We start from the raw sequence: 19,769 nt of genomic DNA, 5'->3' as shown, positions 1-19,769 counted from the left end.
CCCTGGTCGCGTGATCTCGTCATAGACATAGTGACTGTACGGTAGGCCATCCTGGGAAGTGGAATGGAAGATATATTCAAAACAACAGTGGTGTACAAAGGCTGTTGTTTACTTCTCACACAGCATAAGCTGCATATACAGACATATCTCTGTCTCTATGCCATTTATAGTTATTTGGTGTACACGGGCTCACATGAATCTGAAGAGTGTGAGAAGAGTTGCGAAACCCACCCACACACAGTGACGTGCAAGAAGAGAAGCAGAACCAGTTTCACACTCGTCAGCACTAAGTTTGTCCCATATCCTAGATCTTATGTAATACCAGAAGCAAATATGTTCAAATGAAATCTCTTTTCTTGGTTGCCAAGTTTTTTTAAATGTATTTTTCCAGTCTAGTTCGGCGAACGGACAGAGACACAAAGGAGCCTGAATGCACTCGTTTATAGAACCTACACCAATTATTGAATATCTGCGTATACAGTCTAGTCAAAGACACTCACAACTTGTATTTACATCTCTGTCTCTACAGCATAGAAATAAAAAAAGAAAACTTTAGATTAGATTAGATAAGCAACACAAATACCAGTGCCAATACCTAAACCTTATCGCCTACTGATATGACCCCATGGCTGTTGAAAAAACAAATAATTAAATGAAAAAATACATATAAACAATACAATTGAGAGCATTGGGGGGGTTATTATCATGTGCCTGGATGGCCTTCAAGCAGGCCATCCAGCTATGGAGAATCAAGTGTTTGGCCCACATCACATTGATGTAAGTTTGTTGGATCCTCTCTCTCAACATTTAGTTTTTTAGGTGCTGAGATGTCCTTCAGATGTATTTCAAATCTTAAATGTCTTCTGCCATTGCCATTGTTCACTGCCATGTTTAAACAACCCAACACACTTCTTTTTCTTACTGCTCTGTGAAGGAAGAGGGTAAAACACAGGACCAGGAGAACAAAGTGCTTTCTAAAAATGAGATTGTGTCACCGGATGATATAATCCAATAATTAAACATTTCAGGCTTTCTTCTGTCCTGTGGTCTGTGCTCGTGAGCTGCACCTGGCCGGACAGTGACTGAGAAGAAATCCTATTGAAGCTGTGCTGTCTGCTCCTAATCACATTTCCTGCCTTCTGGCCTGCTGAATCCATCAGCAGAGGACACAGTGCACCAGATATCGCCGCCTGATTATTAGATATAATATAAACATGACATCAAAAACACATCTCTTTCTGACCTATTTCCTGGTCTTGTCTTTTGCGAGTCCCAGTTTCTATTTCATTTGGCATACTTTTCTCTAAAATAGGATGCTAACTCATTTCAGAATGCCTCAGGTTTTTGATCTGATTGAATTGTTATTGAGCTACAAATGCACTTAACTCTCACCACAGGGCTTTAATCCAAATTAAACAGCCTTAATTTGTGAAGGAAGTGCTTGTTGAGTTCAGATTTTGTATCTATGCAGAATGATAAAGATTAAAAACTGAGCAACCTTTCATTATGTCCACTAGTTCATGGCTGCTTAGCATTGCCCCCTGTTGTACTGCAAGCAGTATTACACCCTGACCCACACTGACTTCACTGGGCATTAGTCAGCAAAGAAATGTAAAAGAACAATTTAAATCCTCGCGAATTTGCAACGAAGGCTGGTTTTCACACCTCAGCACTCACTGCAGATTGGATGTAAACAAGAATCAAACAACTGAAGCAGTCAAATGTTTGTTATCTTGTTTGTGCTTTCTGTCCACATGAAGGCAAGCAATATATAAAATGTAAAAATATCATAAACCATCATGTGATGAAGTGTGTGACTGCATTTGTGATGCCAAATGCTGTCTGTCAAATGAAGATGAGTGCAAAGTATTCGAAAGAGGTGGAAGGAAAAACAGTTTCTGCATGAATGGAAATAATTCAACAGTCTTTTATAGCCATCTTGGTTATGAATTTGAGTAGTTTGCAACAATAATCTTAACTCAAGGTCCACTTATCAGGTTATTAATGACTCCCAGGTCAGGAGTAAATATTTTTGAGGTCACTTCATTCATATTTTTTTTAATAAAGGGTGATGTGTTTTCTTCTTTCTTTCATCGACGTCTTTCACACACGCTTAAGTGCTCTCCTCCCCTGCGTCCATCATGACACTAAATGTATTAATGTTTTATCTTCTCCATTTCACCTCTATTACATATAATCAGACATATAAATTGGACTTTACTGCCATTCTCAGTTTCATCACAGACTCCAGCTGTCCTTCTAATACATCATTTGGGCTCTTTCATCTCTTTCCATCTGGTTTTCTCCCTCTCTTTCTCTTTCTCTTTCTCTCTCTCTCTCTCTCTCTCTCTCTCTCACTCTCCCTCCCTCCCTCTCTCCCTCGTGTCATCACAGCCTCCCTCGTTATCGTCTCCCCTCAGTCATGCACTTTGCCATCAGTCAGGTTTGTAGGTCTGTGCGATCATGCTGGGGTTGTTGTGCTGCTGAGGGACCTAATTCAGATCCCCTAAAATAAGAAGAAAAGCAGAAAACTCCACACAAGGTAAGCTGTTCAAAGGTTATTTAATTACAGGTTTAAAATCCAGTGACATTAAGTAATAATTTCCTAATTTGCTTTTAAATTGGCATTGTGATATCTCTGTGAAATTAAATTTATTTTCAAAAATATGTTTTTATTGTCCGTCATTCATTAAGTGTATTTGTGCAGCAAATCTGCTACTTTAGCCCAATTTTACAATGCTTCTTTTTTTGCTGCTCCTACAAACACTAGACGTTTCTTTTTTTCTTCTTGTGCCAGAAGGGCTTGCTATATTTTGAAATAATGTGGCATGCCAAAACACTGACTCAAGGGGTTATTGCCACATTATTTCAGTGTGCATGTTGCCAGTGAAGCAACTAAAATGGACGCCTGTATGTTTTTTTAATTATAAATGAAGTTTTCTGTACACGGCTGTTGGTGCTTTTTTTTGAAGAGGCAACCGGTTTTATAAGAATGATGTTTCTTAACAGTCAAAACACAAAAGAGCCTGAGGTGGTGTAATATCCACAAGTGCTTGCACGCATATGGCCCAGTGGAATTGTGAAATATTGTCCCTCATGTCAATAAGGGCCTTTCTGGAAAGTAATTTACTTCCACCACTTCTGCTCATATATATATGTTCTATGCTTTTAAAAGGAAGTTTCAAATGTGTGATGAAAAACAGAAATAATGGTCACTGGAAACGGAATAAAGGGGAAACATTGGATTGAAGGCCACGGTGACCTGATTGGGTTAAAGGGCTCGTTCGACATGAACTGCGCCTCGCCTGCATGGAGGAGAGCTGGAGGAAGCTTTGGCAATTCAGACTGTCTTCAGCTGCCTTTAAAATAAACAGGAAGCCACAGAAATAATTGTATCCTGTTAGATCCGATCTGTACTTGCACTTGGACTTGCTAATTGTAGTTAACAGACCTCAATCGGATGTATTCATGTGTGTATCTGCATTGTATGTTATCCTTTGTTCTTTTTATGTCTCTGTGAAACACTTTGATGCTTGTGTTGTGTGGTATAAAACAGCTTTATTATTATTATCAATCAGACAGCATGAGATTTTAGATTAAACCTTCATTGCACAACATGAGACTAATAGCAAACAATCGAGCGTTAAATATTATAATTACACAGAAAAATACGATTTGGGGTCTTTGGGATGCTTTGGGTCATGCAGTCGGTGGAGAGCAACTGGCTCTCGTGAGGTCATCGTTGACGACGTGTGCATGACGTCAGAGCAAGTCGGGCTCAAGTCGGACACAAATCTAACCAGCATGCATTGTGCGCCGATCGTCGGTGATCGAGTCTGCGCAGAACTGACTCATCTCGAACGAGCCTATTGTGTTCCCTTTAGTTTGTAATCACTTATACTGCATCATATACAACTACTCTCCTTGATCACCTTTAATGATTCTTTTTGTGTTATTTCCTCACTGTTTCCCAGCTTTTTTCTTTCAAACTTACTGTCATTTCCATTCATGTGATTGTGTCATGTTTTTGCCTATAAAATATAATCTCTATAATTTAAGCCTCACTGGGAGCAGCTATGGGTGGCCACTCTCTGTTTATCACAGCATTAGTTGAATCTATTGATTGCACAAAGGTGATGCACTTCACAGGAGATTGTTCATCTCTGCGGTGACCTTCAGCCACCAATGTACAGTTTTTCGTTCCAATATAATCCCCTCTAATACCAAAAGGGGGCAGTCTTCATCCTGTTGGTTGTGATAATAGGCTAACAACATGAGTTTGCTATTATGTCCATCTCTGCAGATAACTGAATGCACTCACTAAAATCCCTGCAAAAGGGATTGTGGAAATATGGATTAATTATTAATTCTCTGGTCCAGCCCAGTTCATAAAAAATCACTTAAAGGGACATAAATCAAAAACAATTATCACAAAATACATATCTTCCTCCTACTTGAAGTGCTATTGATCAATCCGGATTGTTTTGGTGTGAGCTGTCTGGTTTCTTTTCTCAATTATAATGACATTGTGTGAGCCAAAAATAATTCATTTGAAAAACTCAACAGCATTGTTTGTCAAAGTTTCATTGGACACACTTGGTCAAATGAAGGTGCAGGCTATCACTAGACCATTTGTGAGCTGTGTGCATAAAAGCTCTGAAAACAAATTGCCATGCTTTAGGGTACAGCTAAAGCTACAGCTGATGGAAGTGATACCATCCCACTCAACGCACCATGAGCACGCTGGTTATATTAAATGTCTCTACATATTATGGACAAAGGTGCAACCATTTTGCTTTTTGGGATTTTCAAACAAAATCCGTTCATTATTCCTTCAGCAAGAAGTGGTTTATGGCATGGTATTTAAACCGTGACTGCTTGCAACCATCTCTTCAATATCAGCACCAGTGGATACAGTAATGGTCATTCTCTGTTTACCCTAACCTCTAAGTGACTTTCTGTTCTGACTCACAGATGTTCATGTTCCCTTTAAGCACCAAGTTCAATATTGACAAAGAGAGAAAAATACATCACATTTTCCACTTTATTTGTTTCTCCACAGGAAGTTGCCTGCTTCAATCACTTCATCTAAAAAAGGTTTGTTATCAATAAAATAATATATATATTATATAATGTTTGCTGTAGATGTGTGGATCTTACTATGTGTGTTTGGTCTTGTCTTACACATTTATTATTTAAGTTCAATGATATTTTCTAAATACAGTACTGGCCCTCCGGTAACAGTTGAAATGGAGCAATGGGAGGTTTCGACTTCTTTAGGACCCACAGAAGCCAAAGATAACACCTCCTCACAGATAGGTATGTGGCCTCAATAAAGAAAAATGCATTGCTTCATTAGAATCTAAAATGGTTCAAGATAATGTTTTTTAGCAAATGTAATTTAAGGGTGCATTTATAATGACAGCTATAGTTTCAGTACACTTGTCCAATAAAATCTGTCCTGCTATAAACCTGTGATCTTCTCACAGTTAACAGGTCTTGTGAGAATCTGGAATGCTACATGGTTCTCACCAAGGCCGAGAAGACAGCCATCGGCTCAATCTGTTTCCTGGCCGGTCCGATCACTCTGCTGGAAAACGCTCTCGTGTTGGGAGTGATCGCTGCAACAGCCTCCCTCCGGCAGCGGCCTTCATATCTGTTCATTGCCAGCCTTGCTTTTGCAGATGTCTTCGCCAGCTGCTTTTTCACCACCAGCTTCCTGTACTTTCACCTCTTTCGCCGCAGTGACGGCCCCACTGCCTACCTCTTCAAGTTAGGTGGTGTCACCATGGCCTTCACCAGCTCGGTGGGGAGTTTGCTGCTGACCGCTCTGGACCGCTACCTTTGCATCCAGCAGGCCTCCAGCTACAAGGTGCTGCTGACCCGCCGAAGAGCCGTGCTGAGCCTGCTGATCCTCTGGAGCGCCACCATTTTCATCTCCTTCTTGCCGCTGATGGGTTGGAGGTGTCCCACAGGGCTTAATCCGCCCTGCTCACGCCTGTTTCCCTACATCAGCCAGGGCTATCTGGCCTGCTGGACCAGCTTCATACTGGTGCTTCTGGCTCTCATTCTGTGTGCTTATGCTCTCATCCTGTGGAAGGCCCACCGCCATGAGTCCTCTATGACCAGCCTCCAGGGAGCAGCGGGGACAGGACAGGCCCGCATGAGGATGGATATCCGGCTGGCGCGTACCTTTGGCCTGATCCTACTCATACTGGTGAGCTGCTGGCTGCCCGCACTCTCCTTCATGTTAGCTGATGTCTCAGTGGTCCTGACTCGTACCCAACAGAGAGCGTTCGCCTTTTGCAGCACCCTCTGCCTGGTTAACTCTGCAGTCAACCCACTGCTATATGCACTGCGCTGTCGAGAGCTAAGAGTCGCTCTGCTGCAGTTGTTACAAAGGCTGTGTGAGATTGGAAGGTGTAGAAAATCTACAGAGGCTTTAACCCCAGGATTACCCTCCACAGAAGACAACAACTGTACTGCCATCACTGAGGATGAGATGCCCAGGAACAGAACCACACAGCTTAACTCAATCTCAGAGATGGTGAACAATCAGCAGCCAAACATCAGACAATGATTGAAATTAAAGAGTAGTTGTACAGATAGATACGTGTTTGACATCGAATGAAGAATCAAATATGAGCAGGATTCGTTCCCATCAAATTATTAGTGCTGGTATGTACTTCAAGGCTATTGTGTTCAAGGCTATTCAACAATAACTCTTGAATATTGTTAGTAGCCCCATAAGTGATCCGACAGATCAGAAAGCCTATCAAATGTCGGAAACATGTTACATAATGTGTTTTACTTGTAGTTATGAGACACAATGTGAAGACAGCTTGTAAAGAGAAACCATTAACCTTTAAAAATAAACAATTAGAACCATTCTAGTATCAGATTCCAGTGGAAATAAAGCTTATCATCTCTGGGCATTGGTTCAGGTCAGACAAAAGGTTTATTGTTATGTTGGACTGGAAGTGAGATGATGTCATGTGGCCAGCTAACCTTTAACCTTTGACTTACCCATCTCCAATGTCAGTGCTTTAACGCTCTCACCCCTGTGACATACTGTGAACTCAAGTGCTGACTTAACTTTTGGGTTCACCACGTGGTGGAAAGGTGCATTTCTTGTGGGTACGCTTGTTTATTTTTGAGTATTTGTCCCTGAGCGTACAGGGACAGAGGACGATGTGCGTTGCCTTATCCAATCAGCACATGAATGCCAGGACTCCACAAAAGCCCCATGCACTTCACACAATGTCCGCACACGTGAATCCAAGCAGTGTGCCGAGGTAAATGGAGCACATGCCAGGAGGAGAACGAGCACAAGCACCAGAACACTCTTTGCAATTGTGACAACTGGCAGCTGCAGCAGAGCACACACTATATGACATTTCACTTAAACTCACAGGTGCACATACCAGACCGAACACGTTTCAACCATCAACTGATTAAAGATAATACTTGACCATACTCTATCCTTATATGTTTATTTTCAAGCAAATTCCACGCGTAAATCTTACTCCTTACTTAATCATTGTCAAGTGGCAAAAAGTCAGCAGTCTTGTGTTTGCAATGATTTATAAATGTCCCCGTCTCTGTATGAATCTCCTGGGTGGTTCTTTGCTGCTAGAGGTGACATGCTGAATACTGTGAGTCTGCCATGTCAGAAAATCCATTTTTTGGGGGGGGGGGGGGGGGGGAGGGGGGGGGGGGCAAGAGATGGGAGAAGTGGGAACAAAATGAGTACAAAGCATTTTTATACACGCTGTTCCCAAAAACCAACAGTGGGGATTATCACAAGTCATATACATTACAGTCATTTAGCAGACACTTCTATCCAAAGCGACTTACAATTCAGATTCTATTCATACACCGTAGGTACAGCTACAGGAGCAATTTTTTGGGGGGGTTAAGTTTCTTGCTCAAGGACACATCACCATCGGACCCGGGGATCGAACCTCCGATCCTCTGATTGAAGGACGGCCCTGCTCTCCACTTAGTCACAGTTTGTAGTTTGTCATTGGGTCTACAAACACAGCCCTGTAATAAATTCTACCTTCATAAAAGTAATACTGTCTTTTAAAAAAAACATTTTTAGAGATGCGTGAAAGGATGTGTTATAGGCTAATTTGAGGTGGCATTTGTATTATTTTGAATAAGCTTCCCCATGTATACGAATGAAGTTATAGACCAAATATTAGAAACTCCTCTCAGTATAAAATTCAAGAGCATTTTTTAAACTACAGCCTCTAAAATTATCATGAATTTGGCAATGGGCGGATGTTATTATTTTAAACCCTACACATAATAACAAGACATAACTAAAGAACACAGTATATACATTTGTCCTCTGTCATATTTGATGAAACAACCAATAATATGATTGCTCATTGTCTTTACGAGGAGATGCTAAAATGCTACTTTAAATGATATTGCTGAATACTTCCTAGCAGTTCTGTTTAAGATACTCAAGATGCAAGCTGAAATAAATACTGCATAAGATTGGCTGATGTTTAGTTCTTTGCATAGGTTATGTGATAACAATAAGGACTGCATAAGACTTTGTTTTGTTTGTATTAACCTACATGTATTATGCATTTAAAAAGTCAGGCTACTCCTGTAAAAGGGATTTTTAATCCCAGTGAGACCGTTATCATCACATGGGAAACATAGTGCACATAAAACAAACTGTCACATCAAGATGCACACCCAGTGGTGGAGACTGCAGCAAATATAAGTTGAAGGGTGATTCAGTTCTGGACATTGCTTGTTTCAATGGGTTACTCAAAACAAGAGACTGTGGTGAATGTGTGACTGGTTGTTGATGCATGTGATACAACAGGTGTGAAATGGAGCAATGTAGCTGATAAAACAAAGCAAGACAAGAACAGAAAATAATCTCTAGCATACATACTATACAAATGCTTTGTACATACAAGTACAGTTCCTATTTTCAGTCACAGTGTATAGTGTGGTCGAGAACTTTGCTGCTCAGGGACTCTATTCTAAGTCATTATTACCATGCAGCCATTGTGTTAAGTTTGCAAACACAATGGGAAAATACAATGGGAAGCCGGTTACTAGTTGACAGACAGTAAATATATAAAATCTCCCGCTTTCTGAAGGAGATTAAAGAGTAAAATCACACTGGAGTTAATTTTTAATCTACTTGATTTACCTGACCTCCACCACCAGACGTCTCGTGAACCTTCAATTTAAGTTCAACGGAAACCAAAGCCCTCAACAACATCAATAGGTTTGGGTGGCAAGAAATCGTAGCGTAAAGACTGTTAAAGAGAAAAACAATTGCCAATTGAGTCAATAATGTATTACTAGCAATGTTAAGAAATACCTTTGGGTAAGAATGACAATTAAAATTAGTGAAATATACAACAAAATATGTTGTAAATATTAAAGCTCCCCCCTCTTTTCTTCAATGGTACGGTCTGCCATTGTGACGTTTTAAAAATTCAGCAGGCACGGTCGGCAGTTGGTTTACTACTCAGAGAAGAAAATCCGTTGTTGTGGAGAGGAAGAAAGGCTCAAGAAAAATCGAGCAACGTTTAACGTACAAAACCACGAGCGACAAAAAAAACAGTTTTGCGGGTCGTTTTTCCTCCAACTTACTTTTCCAATTTTCTTTAGCTAACAACATGGCTTGTGGGGCAACATTAAAGCGGTCGATGGAGTTTGAGGCCCTCCTCAGTCCCCAGTCTCCCAAGCGGAGAAGGTGCAACCCTCTACCGGGGACTCCTGGCACTCCGTCGCCGCAAAGATGCAACCTCCGTCCTCCAGTCGACAGCCCAACGCACTCGATGTCTCCTCCGGCCATAGGAGGAGGCGAACACAGGCTCACTCCAGGTATGACATTTAAACCGATTTTGACGTTTTTTTCCTGGGTGGGTGTCATGGGGGAGGGGGTTTGGGTGGAGTGGACTGGAAGTGATAGCTAGCTAACGTCAATTGAGAGAATCTGAATGGGGGTTGGAGGCTAAACGTTAGCTTCGCTAAGCTAAGCTACCGCCAGGAAGGGGAAACGTCGGTGCCAAGTTACCGACACAGATCATTTTTGCAAATCATAATAAATCAGTGGATTCACAAAAATAGAGGTGGCTCTATAGGTATTCGTCGGTGGCACCTTGCCAGCTCTTTGTATTGTATAGTTGAGTGAATTAGCTTAAAGCTAATGCTGAGCTGCCCATGAAATTATTAGCTTCAAAGTTGTCTGTATAGCTAACGTTGAATCAAATAACGTTGCTATTTCTAGCATGGGACAAATTGAATATAGTTAGTTTATGACTGACTCAGATTTGCCTGTACAATCTGCAGCTATAGTATAGACTCGTGGCCATTAAATCAGTTAATATATTCATTTAAACCATGTATTTGAAAACTGGAAGGACTTTAAACAAAATACCCTGCTCGTACTTTAACACATGGGTGACAATCTAGCCTGTTGGGCTCGCCTGAGAAGACAAATGGCATCACAGCAGCGGGCACATCATGGCAGGCTGTTAATTAGGAGCTGCCTGGCTAATGTGCCTTGGCTTTAGTGCCACAATTGTCTTGCATTGAGGTGGGGGTTTATACCATTATGCACCACAGCCATTTCGGGGCCTGCAGGACATTGTTCATTTCCTTTTTATGTCTGTCATCTACTCTCCCTTTTGACTTGAAAAGCTCCGCTGTGAGCATTGGACGGGTGTGGGGCACACTAGTAGACACAAGATAATTACCTAGATGTCTGCACTGCGATCCAGTGAGGCTTATTGCATGTGCCAGGCACTCGGATATGGGCAGTGTGATACCAGTGAGGCCTAATCCTTACGCTTTTTGAATGTTAATTAAAAAAAGAAAAGCTTGATGTCATTGAATTTATTTTATCACATCACTGCTGGGAAATGAGAGAGGATTACAAGATGGAGACCGCTGTACTACCTGTGCTAAGCCGTGCTGTTAACTCGTAGATTGTCATCATGTGCTCCCCAGTGGGTATAAATCCATTTCCTATAGTTCAGCCTATTATAAAGCACAGGGTTACTTATGGTGCTATTCAGCCCTCCTGTTGCGATGAAGTGTACTGCCTTCCATCTTGCCACGAAGTATTGAAAGTGAAGAAATCTGAGCACTCCTCATAACCAGTTTTTATTGGCACTGCTTGGAGAAGAAGCTTTTTGATAGAGTGATCCAGGGGTTTATGTTTCCTTAGTGGCTGTGGCTGTCACTGGGGGTTAAATGTCCTTGTTTCTTTCACATAACATAATTATCTAAGGCTGGGCAAATGATATGTTATTCCTCTATAGTTCTGTGCATCTTGACTTAGGTCTCAGGTGATGTTATTCATGGACCATTTACCTGTGGGGGAGGTGAATATTAACTTGCTACCTGAGAAATGAAAGTGAAATGAGAGTCAGCTTTATTCGCCCTGTATGCGTTTGTATACAAATAAACAAGAAAAATATCAAAACAAGGACATTAAAGACAACAAATTAGAACATAGAAACTAAGCATGAACAATGAACTCCTATGTACAATATAAATATATATAATATATATCGAAGAATATATATGAACATCAACAATGACAATGGATTTGGGATATTAGTGAAATGTGAGCTATTAGTGATGATTGTTTTTTAAATTGAAACAATTTTGCACAATATGCCAGCTGCGTCACTTATTAAGACAAAGGCCAAATTGTCTCACTCTCTGTTGTTCCTGTTTTTTTTGCACCAAGAAAAAATGTGCTTCATGGTGCATATCATTGTAAGATGATGCTGGTGTGCGGTTTGCTGAGGGCATTGACACACAGATGTAGATGATGATGGAGACGGCTTCACAGCCGGCTTCCTGTGAAATGCAAGCGTTTTGGCTTCTGGTGAATTGTGTAATTGTCATGCTGGTAAGCAAAAGATTTATAGTGATGAAGAGGCGTTTTGTTTCTGAGAAGAGAGGGCTGTTCCTTCCAGTTGCAGATACCTGGAGGTGAAGACGCATTTTAATGCCCCTGTTATTGCTGACATCATTTACACAGCCTGACTTGCTTATTATGGTTGCCTCACAGAGTAGTATTCATAGTGGAGCTATGTTTATGTTAATACAAAAAAAGAATCCTATCAGTTTTTTCCAGGTTGTCTGTTCTGATGTTGCTTATTTAGCCTGAACCTTATGTTAAGAATCCAACAGGCCTCTTGGGTGTTCCAGTTCTTTCCGAGTTTGTCTGCTTAGCATGAGCTCCAGATAGCAGGTATTCTACTCACCTTCACCCAGAAGAAGGCCCCCTTATGGGACTGGTGTCGCAAGCATGCCTCTCTGCTGCGGTTTGCCAAGTGAAAGCAGTTTTGTATTTGGTGAAAGGTCAGCTGTCATCCCTCCCACCCGTCTTTACCCACACATGCTTTCCAGCTATTCAGGTTTGCGTGTGCGTGTGTGTGTGTGCGCGTGCGCAGGGATCCGACCCTGTCAAGGTACCTTTTAGGTAATAATGTCATAATGTAGATAGGATCACTCACTCCGTTCTCCTCTGTCTCATTCTTGTGCTGCTAGTCTAGTCTGGTGCTGTACTAAAATCCTCCCCAGATGACATGAGGCTGGACTGGTACTACCCAACTGCATTTTGGGTAGAAAAGCAGGCAGGTCATAGTTCAGGCCTGAAACCTTGGTCAGACTGCAAGACTGTTCGTATATTCAGGGCTAAAGATGGCCTGCTGTCTGCTCGGGAAGCTCTTTGTTCAGAAGATTTTATGTTTAAAACAGTTGGATGCAAATGCATTGAGGAGTTGTGACCTCGCTGATCTGTCCAGACTTTGGAAACGATCTACTGCGCATCGGGCTTGCTATCATTTTACGATAGAATGTCATATTTATTCCTTTTAAAAACAATTCAGTGATTTGCAGTTTCCCATGTCTGCTTTTTTTCCCAAACTATTAGTGGTCACTTAAATTCTTTGCTGCAGGAGGGCAACTTCTACTGACCCGTAATACATCACAAGCTACTACCTGGCAGTTCGGACGTTCGAAACCCCCCCACACACACACACAATTCGTTAGCAGTGGAGGGTGAAAGGAAATGAGTCAGCTTTGTTTTCTCTCCACCACCACGGCCAATCTATCTGTCCGATCTCATGTGGTATTCACTGTTTGGTCTGTGCCTAAGCCTTTTAGTCGAGGCTTTCTCCTCTGTGTTCCTCCGGCTCTCCCGGAAGTCTCTGTGATTGATTGCTTGGCCTGGTTGTGGCAGGGTCATTGTTGCCAAGCAACGCCCACAGTTGAGCTACTAGTAGTTGGCAGAGCTGGAAGTGAGGAGAGGGTTTCTCACTCGTTAGGCCACTGTACTGAGGAATAGTGTTATCTAACATTGGACCCATGCATTTGAGACTTCTGTCAGTTTAATCTCAACAGCTGTGGCTTTGACCAGCTTTCTTGTTGTCAGCGTTCAGCAACTCAAGTGTCGTAACTGTAGTACTATCAATACTATCAAAATAATTTAGTTTTAGTTAGTCTCTGCAGCCAGCATGTTGCTGACTGCAGAGATTAACTAAAACCTGTGTTTCAGCTGGTGTGGCTACACTCATATATTGTCTTTTCCAATTAGTTAATACATTATAAACCTCTGTAGTATAGACTATTTAAAAAAAATATCAATAAATGCAGCTATGTCTTCAACTCTTTCTTGTAATTTTTTAATCTGCTTATTTTTCATTGGTTAGTCTCTATGATGTCAGAATCAAAATTCACGTCTTCACACGTTTGCTTCTCCAGACCTACATTTAGAAACCCAATGTCATGTACGATGATATACAATGGAGTGAATCCTCACTTGTGAAACTGGGTTCTGTGAATATTTGGCACTTGTCCTCAAGAAATGACTTGCATTTTAAATTGATTATCTTAATGACCTAAATCAGTTTTCTGTCTACTAATTGTTTAAGTCATTGTTACAGCCCCGTGGGTTGAAAACATGTCTTTATTACAAGTGAAAGGCCCTGTGGTGTTTCGATAAACAGCCTGTCAGATTAGGGTCCAGTATTGTTGATTCTGGAAGGTTTCAGAGGCCACGTACAGCCAGAGCAGGGGTTCAAAAGTGACCACATATTTTATTTTTTATTTATTGGTTTATTTGATAAGGGAGAGTGCACATTAATAACATTTCTGTAAATGCGCCAGAGTTAGCCAAAAGGCTATTTTTCATCTGTAGTCCCAAGAGGCAGATGTTACAAAATAAACCTAAAAACGGAATGTAAGATTATATTGAAAAGGTTATACAATATTGATGCTTTACAAACAATGAAAAAAGTGAGAATATTAATATACGTAGTATCATCATCAGGAGACTCTTATACATTGTCAAGTACTAACAAGACATGCAGCACAGAGGCTCTCAAAGTCAACACACAAATAAAATAAAATATGACGTGGCTTTCCTCACCATCCATCCAAGCTCGCCGATGAGCAGGCTGAAGTGGCAGCATGGCTTCTAGCCCCCTCCACCCAAGATAAATGAGGCACGGTGCTCCAGATAGAGGCGCAGCATGTATAAAGACTTCACCTCCTGTGTGGACTGAGTGAGATAAAGTCCCGCCTAAACATTTGCTTAACAGCACTATTTGAGGCCATGGTGTTTGTCTCATTTTTTTCCCCATGACTTTTTTGAACTTTAAGCTTCATAATTAGATACGTGTGTGCCGGCTGTGACCTATGTTAAGCTGTTACAGCAGCTGCAGCGTGGGCTTTATCCTAAGGAGGACATATTTGAGATGATAGACAGCCACTTTCTCGACATGTCAATGTGTACCTACAGTACCTGTATTACCTTTACTTTATTTAAGTCTGTACCTGTGATACATGTTGTACTATAAAGTATAAATTCTAAGGCTAATAATGATTGTTGTGGCTTTTTCATGACACACATACTGTCTGCTTGATGTTGATCTGGGTTGATTCTGTCAACACAACATGAACTGCAGACCCTAGTCAACATGCACATCTTTGATGTTTTGAGCTTCCTTGGAAGCACCAGCAGTACACTTGAAGTGAAATTGAGATTAGTGTGTCATCACAGGCAATATGGCAGCTTAACCAATAAAGCAACGGTTGTTGCAGTGTGCAAACCCAATTCTCAGAGAGCCTCTACGCTGCCCTCGCCATACTGCGACCCGATATTGGTCAACTGTGTCATGTTGTTGCTGTTGTGCTTTTTAGATGTGGGCTCAGGTGCCATTTTCCAGTTGGCTTACTGTCCGTAGATTAAATGATTGTGACAACGCAGGCACTTTGGAAAGACAACCATCCTACACGATCATTGGAAAACTCCAGTTTCAGTGAGAAACATAAAAAATAAAGGATATGGTATTTTAAGTTTTCTGTACATACTTGTAATGCAGATCATCTTGAGTACATATTTAATCGGTAATTAACCTATGAATTAGCATGATTTATCAGGGCTCGTGCTTAAACAGTGCGTAGCTGGCCAGTAAGGCTAGAAGCTCTGGTTGATCTTACAGTGAGACACGTAATGTTTGACATTGTTTGCATTGCAGTCTTATATCACATAGATCAGTTTATTTTCTTCCATCCACCAAAACCTCAAGCATCTACACAACCACTGAACAAGCCTCAGAAGAACAAGAGGCTTCTACTTTGTTACAGCTCAGTGAAGAACGCTGATTTGTGTTGAAGCCTTAATGCGAGCCTTCTCACCAGCTGTGGTGATGCTGACGTCATAAATAACTTTTGGAAGAGAAGTGAAAGTGATAGTCAAAGACAAAAAAAAGTTTGTCTTTAAGTAAGCTCTGTCTTTGTTACAGCTGTAGTAGGTATGTCACTCATGTCAGTCTGTCACGCCTCTACTTCCTGTTGATGATTGTATTTTGGAACCCGTGTTAGGTGAGAAACGACAGAGGAAGTGAGCATAGCTTTAGTTTATCTTCAGTGTGGATGATTACGCCTTCCTGTAATAGTCCTAATTAATGCTGGAATACATTCAGCATTGTTTTGAATGTGGTTGTGGTGGGTGCAGTATCGAAAAGAACACGCATTAAAGACCAAACTAATGAAAATGCTGATTAATTCCTGTAATGAATCACTGTTGAGCAATCGGGACAATTACTACGACTGGATAGATTCATAATTCCTTTTCACGTTCGAAATAGAGACTTAAACGGCACATGATGCATTTAAAAACCTGTACATTTGTGGCCATTTCATCACAAAAAGCTAAAGTTTCAGTAATAACACTGGTGCTGACATCCAAGCAACCAAGTGAGAAAGTCGGGATTGAGTTTGCTTTGGAAGCCCATTGGGAGCACCGCCTCACAACCGCCAAAAGGGTTGAAGAAATGTGTGGCGCCTTCATTATTTGGGGCGTCCTCTGTCCTGTTTTAAACGGTTTGTGTCCTTGTTTCTGTTTTGCTCCCTACAGAGCAGATCTTCCAGAACCTCCGTCAGGAGTACAGCCGGATCCAGAGGCGGCGGCAGCTGGAAGGGGCCTTCAACCAGACCGAGGCCTGTAGCTCCAGTTCCTCCCTCAACGCTCCCAGCTCCCCACCAGGTAAGAGCATTTAGGGTTGACCGTGCACACACACACACACATGAGTTTTATGGTTTTACTCCAAAGGCCATGGTCATGTACATGGGTACAGCATGGCACTATTAGTGCCAGTTTATGGATGTTCTCCAGACTAACATGCGTGTGTTTTTGTGATGGCAGTTATCTAGGTCTGACTGCCCAATTATATTACATTTTCGTCAATGTTTAGATTATTGTAGATTTGTTCACAGCTGTAGCTGTATTGTACTTTTGCTACACGGGTGATTTAAATAACATGTCTGCTTTGTTTTGTTCTGGTTAGCAAGTCCTTGAAGTGACAGCAGAAAACCATCCAAAAACCCCCTTTTTAAGCCTAATCTTTGTAACGGTTAGGAATGATAAGGTCATTCGTTCTGCAAGGCCTGCCAAAAGACCCTTGGCTGGACCTGCATGACCAACTCGAGTCTAAAGAGGCAGGCTACTGCTGCTCATCAAAAACAATCACAAGGGCAGAGGAATTGTGATTCCAGATGTGAGTTTATGAAAGATTTATAGTTGTTTGTGCCAAATCCAGCCCACTCCTGAAATGGAGATGTCTCTCTCCTCCGAGTTCAGTCATATCCTGTTGAGATTCCTGAAAAGTCGGCTTTCGTTCCCTCAGAATAGTTATGTTTTCAGATGGAACTACAAATACATTGTACTTTCATGCTTCATATCTACAAAGATATGATGCAATCTTTTCTTTGTGAACACATTAATAAATCCAGATGTCTTATAAGTAAACGTCCAAAATCACCTATTTTCTTCAAACCGTCTGTCCATATAGGCATAACTTTATGCTCAACTCAAGTTATTTACTGAAAAAAAACGTTTATTTTTGCTACCCTGGCGCCTGAAATGCGTGTAGATTGTGATGGATTCAGTTTGTTTCAGCCCATCATAGAATAAAAAAATTAACATAATTGATAATTTATATTGCCAAACATGGTGCTTTTGCTTTTTGCTCCTCTTCGGGAACAAACTTGTGCTGCAGCAGTGGTGTTGCAGTTTGGGTGCGGGATGTAATCCCCGCCCCGGGCCTTCAGGCTCCAGCGTTTTCTTCCTAATCACTCTGCAGGATGGTCTCGTAGATCACACCGACTGCACCGTTACCAACACGGCCTCTTTCTGCCTCTGAGAGACGGCCGTTAAACCTTCATCCGCGCTCTGCCATCCTCTCCTGTGATTTACAAACGTTTTAGTCTAAACGGCTTACAGCAGAACCTCAAAGACCGCTGGGTAAAGGATCACCTCGCTAAAGCTGGCTCCAGTTGCACTGTGACAGAGGCATTGTGGGAGGGGAGAGAGAGGGCTCACATTAGTGCTGCATGACCCTGTGGGCTGACGGAGGTGAGGGACGACAAAGAGCAAAGCTGTAAATTTGCACCTGGCTGAGCACCTATTTCTGGAGAGAGGACATTTCTGTCTGCGTGACTCATCGCTGTGCCACAGATGTGACTGAATCAGCCTTTCTTTGTGTTTCTCAGGTGCCTCAAGGAAGGACCAGCCCTCGTTTACACTGAAGCAGGTGAGCTACCTGTGTGAGCGGCTGCTTAAAGACCACGAGGAGAAGATCCGGGAGGAGTACGAACAGATTCTTAACACAAAACTCGCAGGTAATAAACAAAAAAATATATAAAACCGCAGCACTCACTATTCATCTGGACAGCATGTTTTACAGTCTGTCAGTGAAGTACAGTAGAAGTGTCACTGTGTAATGAGAAGCATCCTGCCCCCTCCCTTATGCGTATGTGTTTTCTTTTCATAACTGATAACGTCTGCAGCGCTGGCATCCAAACAGAGTTTACTTATACTTCCAGATACCACGGTCTGTAAACGGGGAAACAAGTGGAATAAAGATGGTAGAAGTTTAGCAGCTGGAGCCAAACTGTATTTACCCAGATTACATCCACAATAAGTCTTTAACACACGCGAGAATCGGCAGTCTTACTGTGTGTCTGCTACGATGCACAGCTGTGTAGTTTGCTCCCTGAAAAGAGGACAAAGAAGAAGAGATTTAGCAGTTTTTCCTGTTCTGTGTCGGCAGAGATGTTCACAAAAAGACTTTGAATCTGCAGCACGCTTCCTCACCATTTTTAAATCTTCTTCTCTTTCCAGAACAATATGAATCTTTTGTGAAATTCACACAAGACCAGATCATGCGAAGATACGGAGCCCGGCCTGCTAGTTGTAAGTATCCTAAACCACCGTTTCCATTTCTTTGTTTGATCTGTGTTGTGAGTGAAAAGGGTTGAACTGACTATCGTCTGTGTTTCAGATGTCTCTTGAACTCACCGTGATGAGATCCCAGCTCCCTCTCACTAGACGGCTGCTCTTCTACTGCCCTCCCCCTCCCTCCAGTTGATTTTCATTTTATTTCCCTATCCCAACCCCCCATTTTAAACTGTTTGGGTGCCATGGTTTATCCTCTTTTTAATCCACATGTTGAGTTCTTACTTCAAAACTATTGCTGCTGGCCAAAAGTTAGAAGAATCTGAAAGATAAACTATGTATGAAGCATTTTTTTTTGTTCTTGTTCATATGCGCTTTCTCAAAATCCTGACTAAAGCAGATCTGTGTCAAATCTCTTGCCGGCGCTGTAGAACAATGCTTTTTGGCTCATGTGATCATTCTGTATAATCTTCCAGCAGCTGTATTTAATGGCTCCTGCTTCTCACATTGTCGTCGTCCCCCCCCCCCCCACAACTATTTACCTGAGAATGTGGATTTTTCTCCCTTTTGAAAAAAATAAAAGTTCTGTGATTCAAATCTGTTGTCTGAGATGTTTTTAGTGACACGTTCTGTAGTCCTCTCACATGGTCGTCTCAGCAGGTAAAGATGGCCAGGTTGAGTTGCGGATGTTTACATTTCCATTTTTCCCCGAGCACCTAAAAGACGTCTCATCCATGTCGCCTTAAAAATTCAATTTAATCCACACAATCTCAGCTGGAGCTGAAGCCGGTGCTTTTGTGAGACACTTTTCTAGCAAAAATGCCAAACTTGATTTATTTTTTTCCTGTTTAAATCATTCCATGAAGTAGCTATTCTTGACTGTTAATGATCATAAGCAACTTGTTTTAAAGAAATTGTTCTCTCAAAGGGATTATACAATATAATATTGATTAAAATATTAGTTGTCAAGTTGTGTATTGAAGAAATGACAATACCATGATTAATTAGCACCCTCAGGGTGATT

General features: G+C 41.5%; 2 protein-coding genes across 2 annotated transcripts; both read left to right on the top strand.

The window, feature by feature from the left end:
• Positions 1-2,464: 2,464 nt before the first annotated feature.
• cnr2 (cannabinoid receptor 2) lies at positions 2,465-7,590 on the top strand. Its single transcript, XM_031853360.1, has 4 exons — positions 2,465-2,542; positions 5,063-5,097; positions 5,225-5,319; positions 5,490-7,590. Exons 3-4 carry the CDS (start codon positions 5,250-5,252, stop codon positions 6,578-6,580), a joined length of 1,161 nt encoding a protein of 386 aa, XP_031709220.1. The 5' UTR covers positions 2,465-2,542; positions 5,063-5,097; positions 5,225-5,249; the 3' UTR covers positions 6,581-7,590.
• Positions 7,591-9,486: 1,896 nt separating this feature from the next.
• Positions 9,487-19,270, top strand: akirin1 (akirin 1). The gene is made up of 5 exons (XM_031853219.1): positions 9,487-9,867; positions 16,427-16,555; positions 18,061-18,189; positions 18,692-18,763; positions 18,852-19,270. The coding sequence occupies exons 1-5, from the start codon at positions 9,660-9,662 to the stop codon at positions 18,860-18,862; spliced, it is 549 nt and encodes a 182-aa protein (XP_031709079.1). The 5' UTR covers positions 9,487-9,659; the 3' UTR covers positions 18,863-19,270.
• The last annotated feature ends 499 nt before the right edge of the window (positions 19,271-19,769 follow it).

Source organism: Anarrhichthys ocellatus, unplaced genomic scaffold, assembly GCF_004355925.1.
Source record: "Anarrhichthys ocellatus isolate YVR2014 unplaced genomic scaffold, GSC_Weel_1.0 scaffold13, whole genome shotgun sequence".
Lineage (NCBI taxonomy): Eukaryota > Metazoa > Chordata > Actinopteri > Perciformes > Anarhichadidae > Anarrhichthys > Anarrhichthys ocellatus.
The sequence above is the reverse complement of the archived record's forward strand: the minus strand, read 5'-3'. Positions and strand labels throughout refer to the sequence as shown.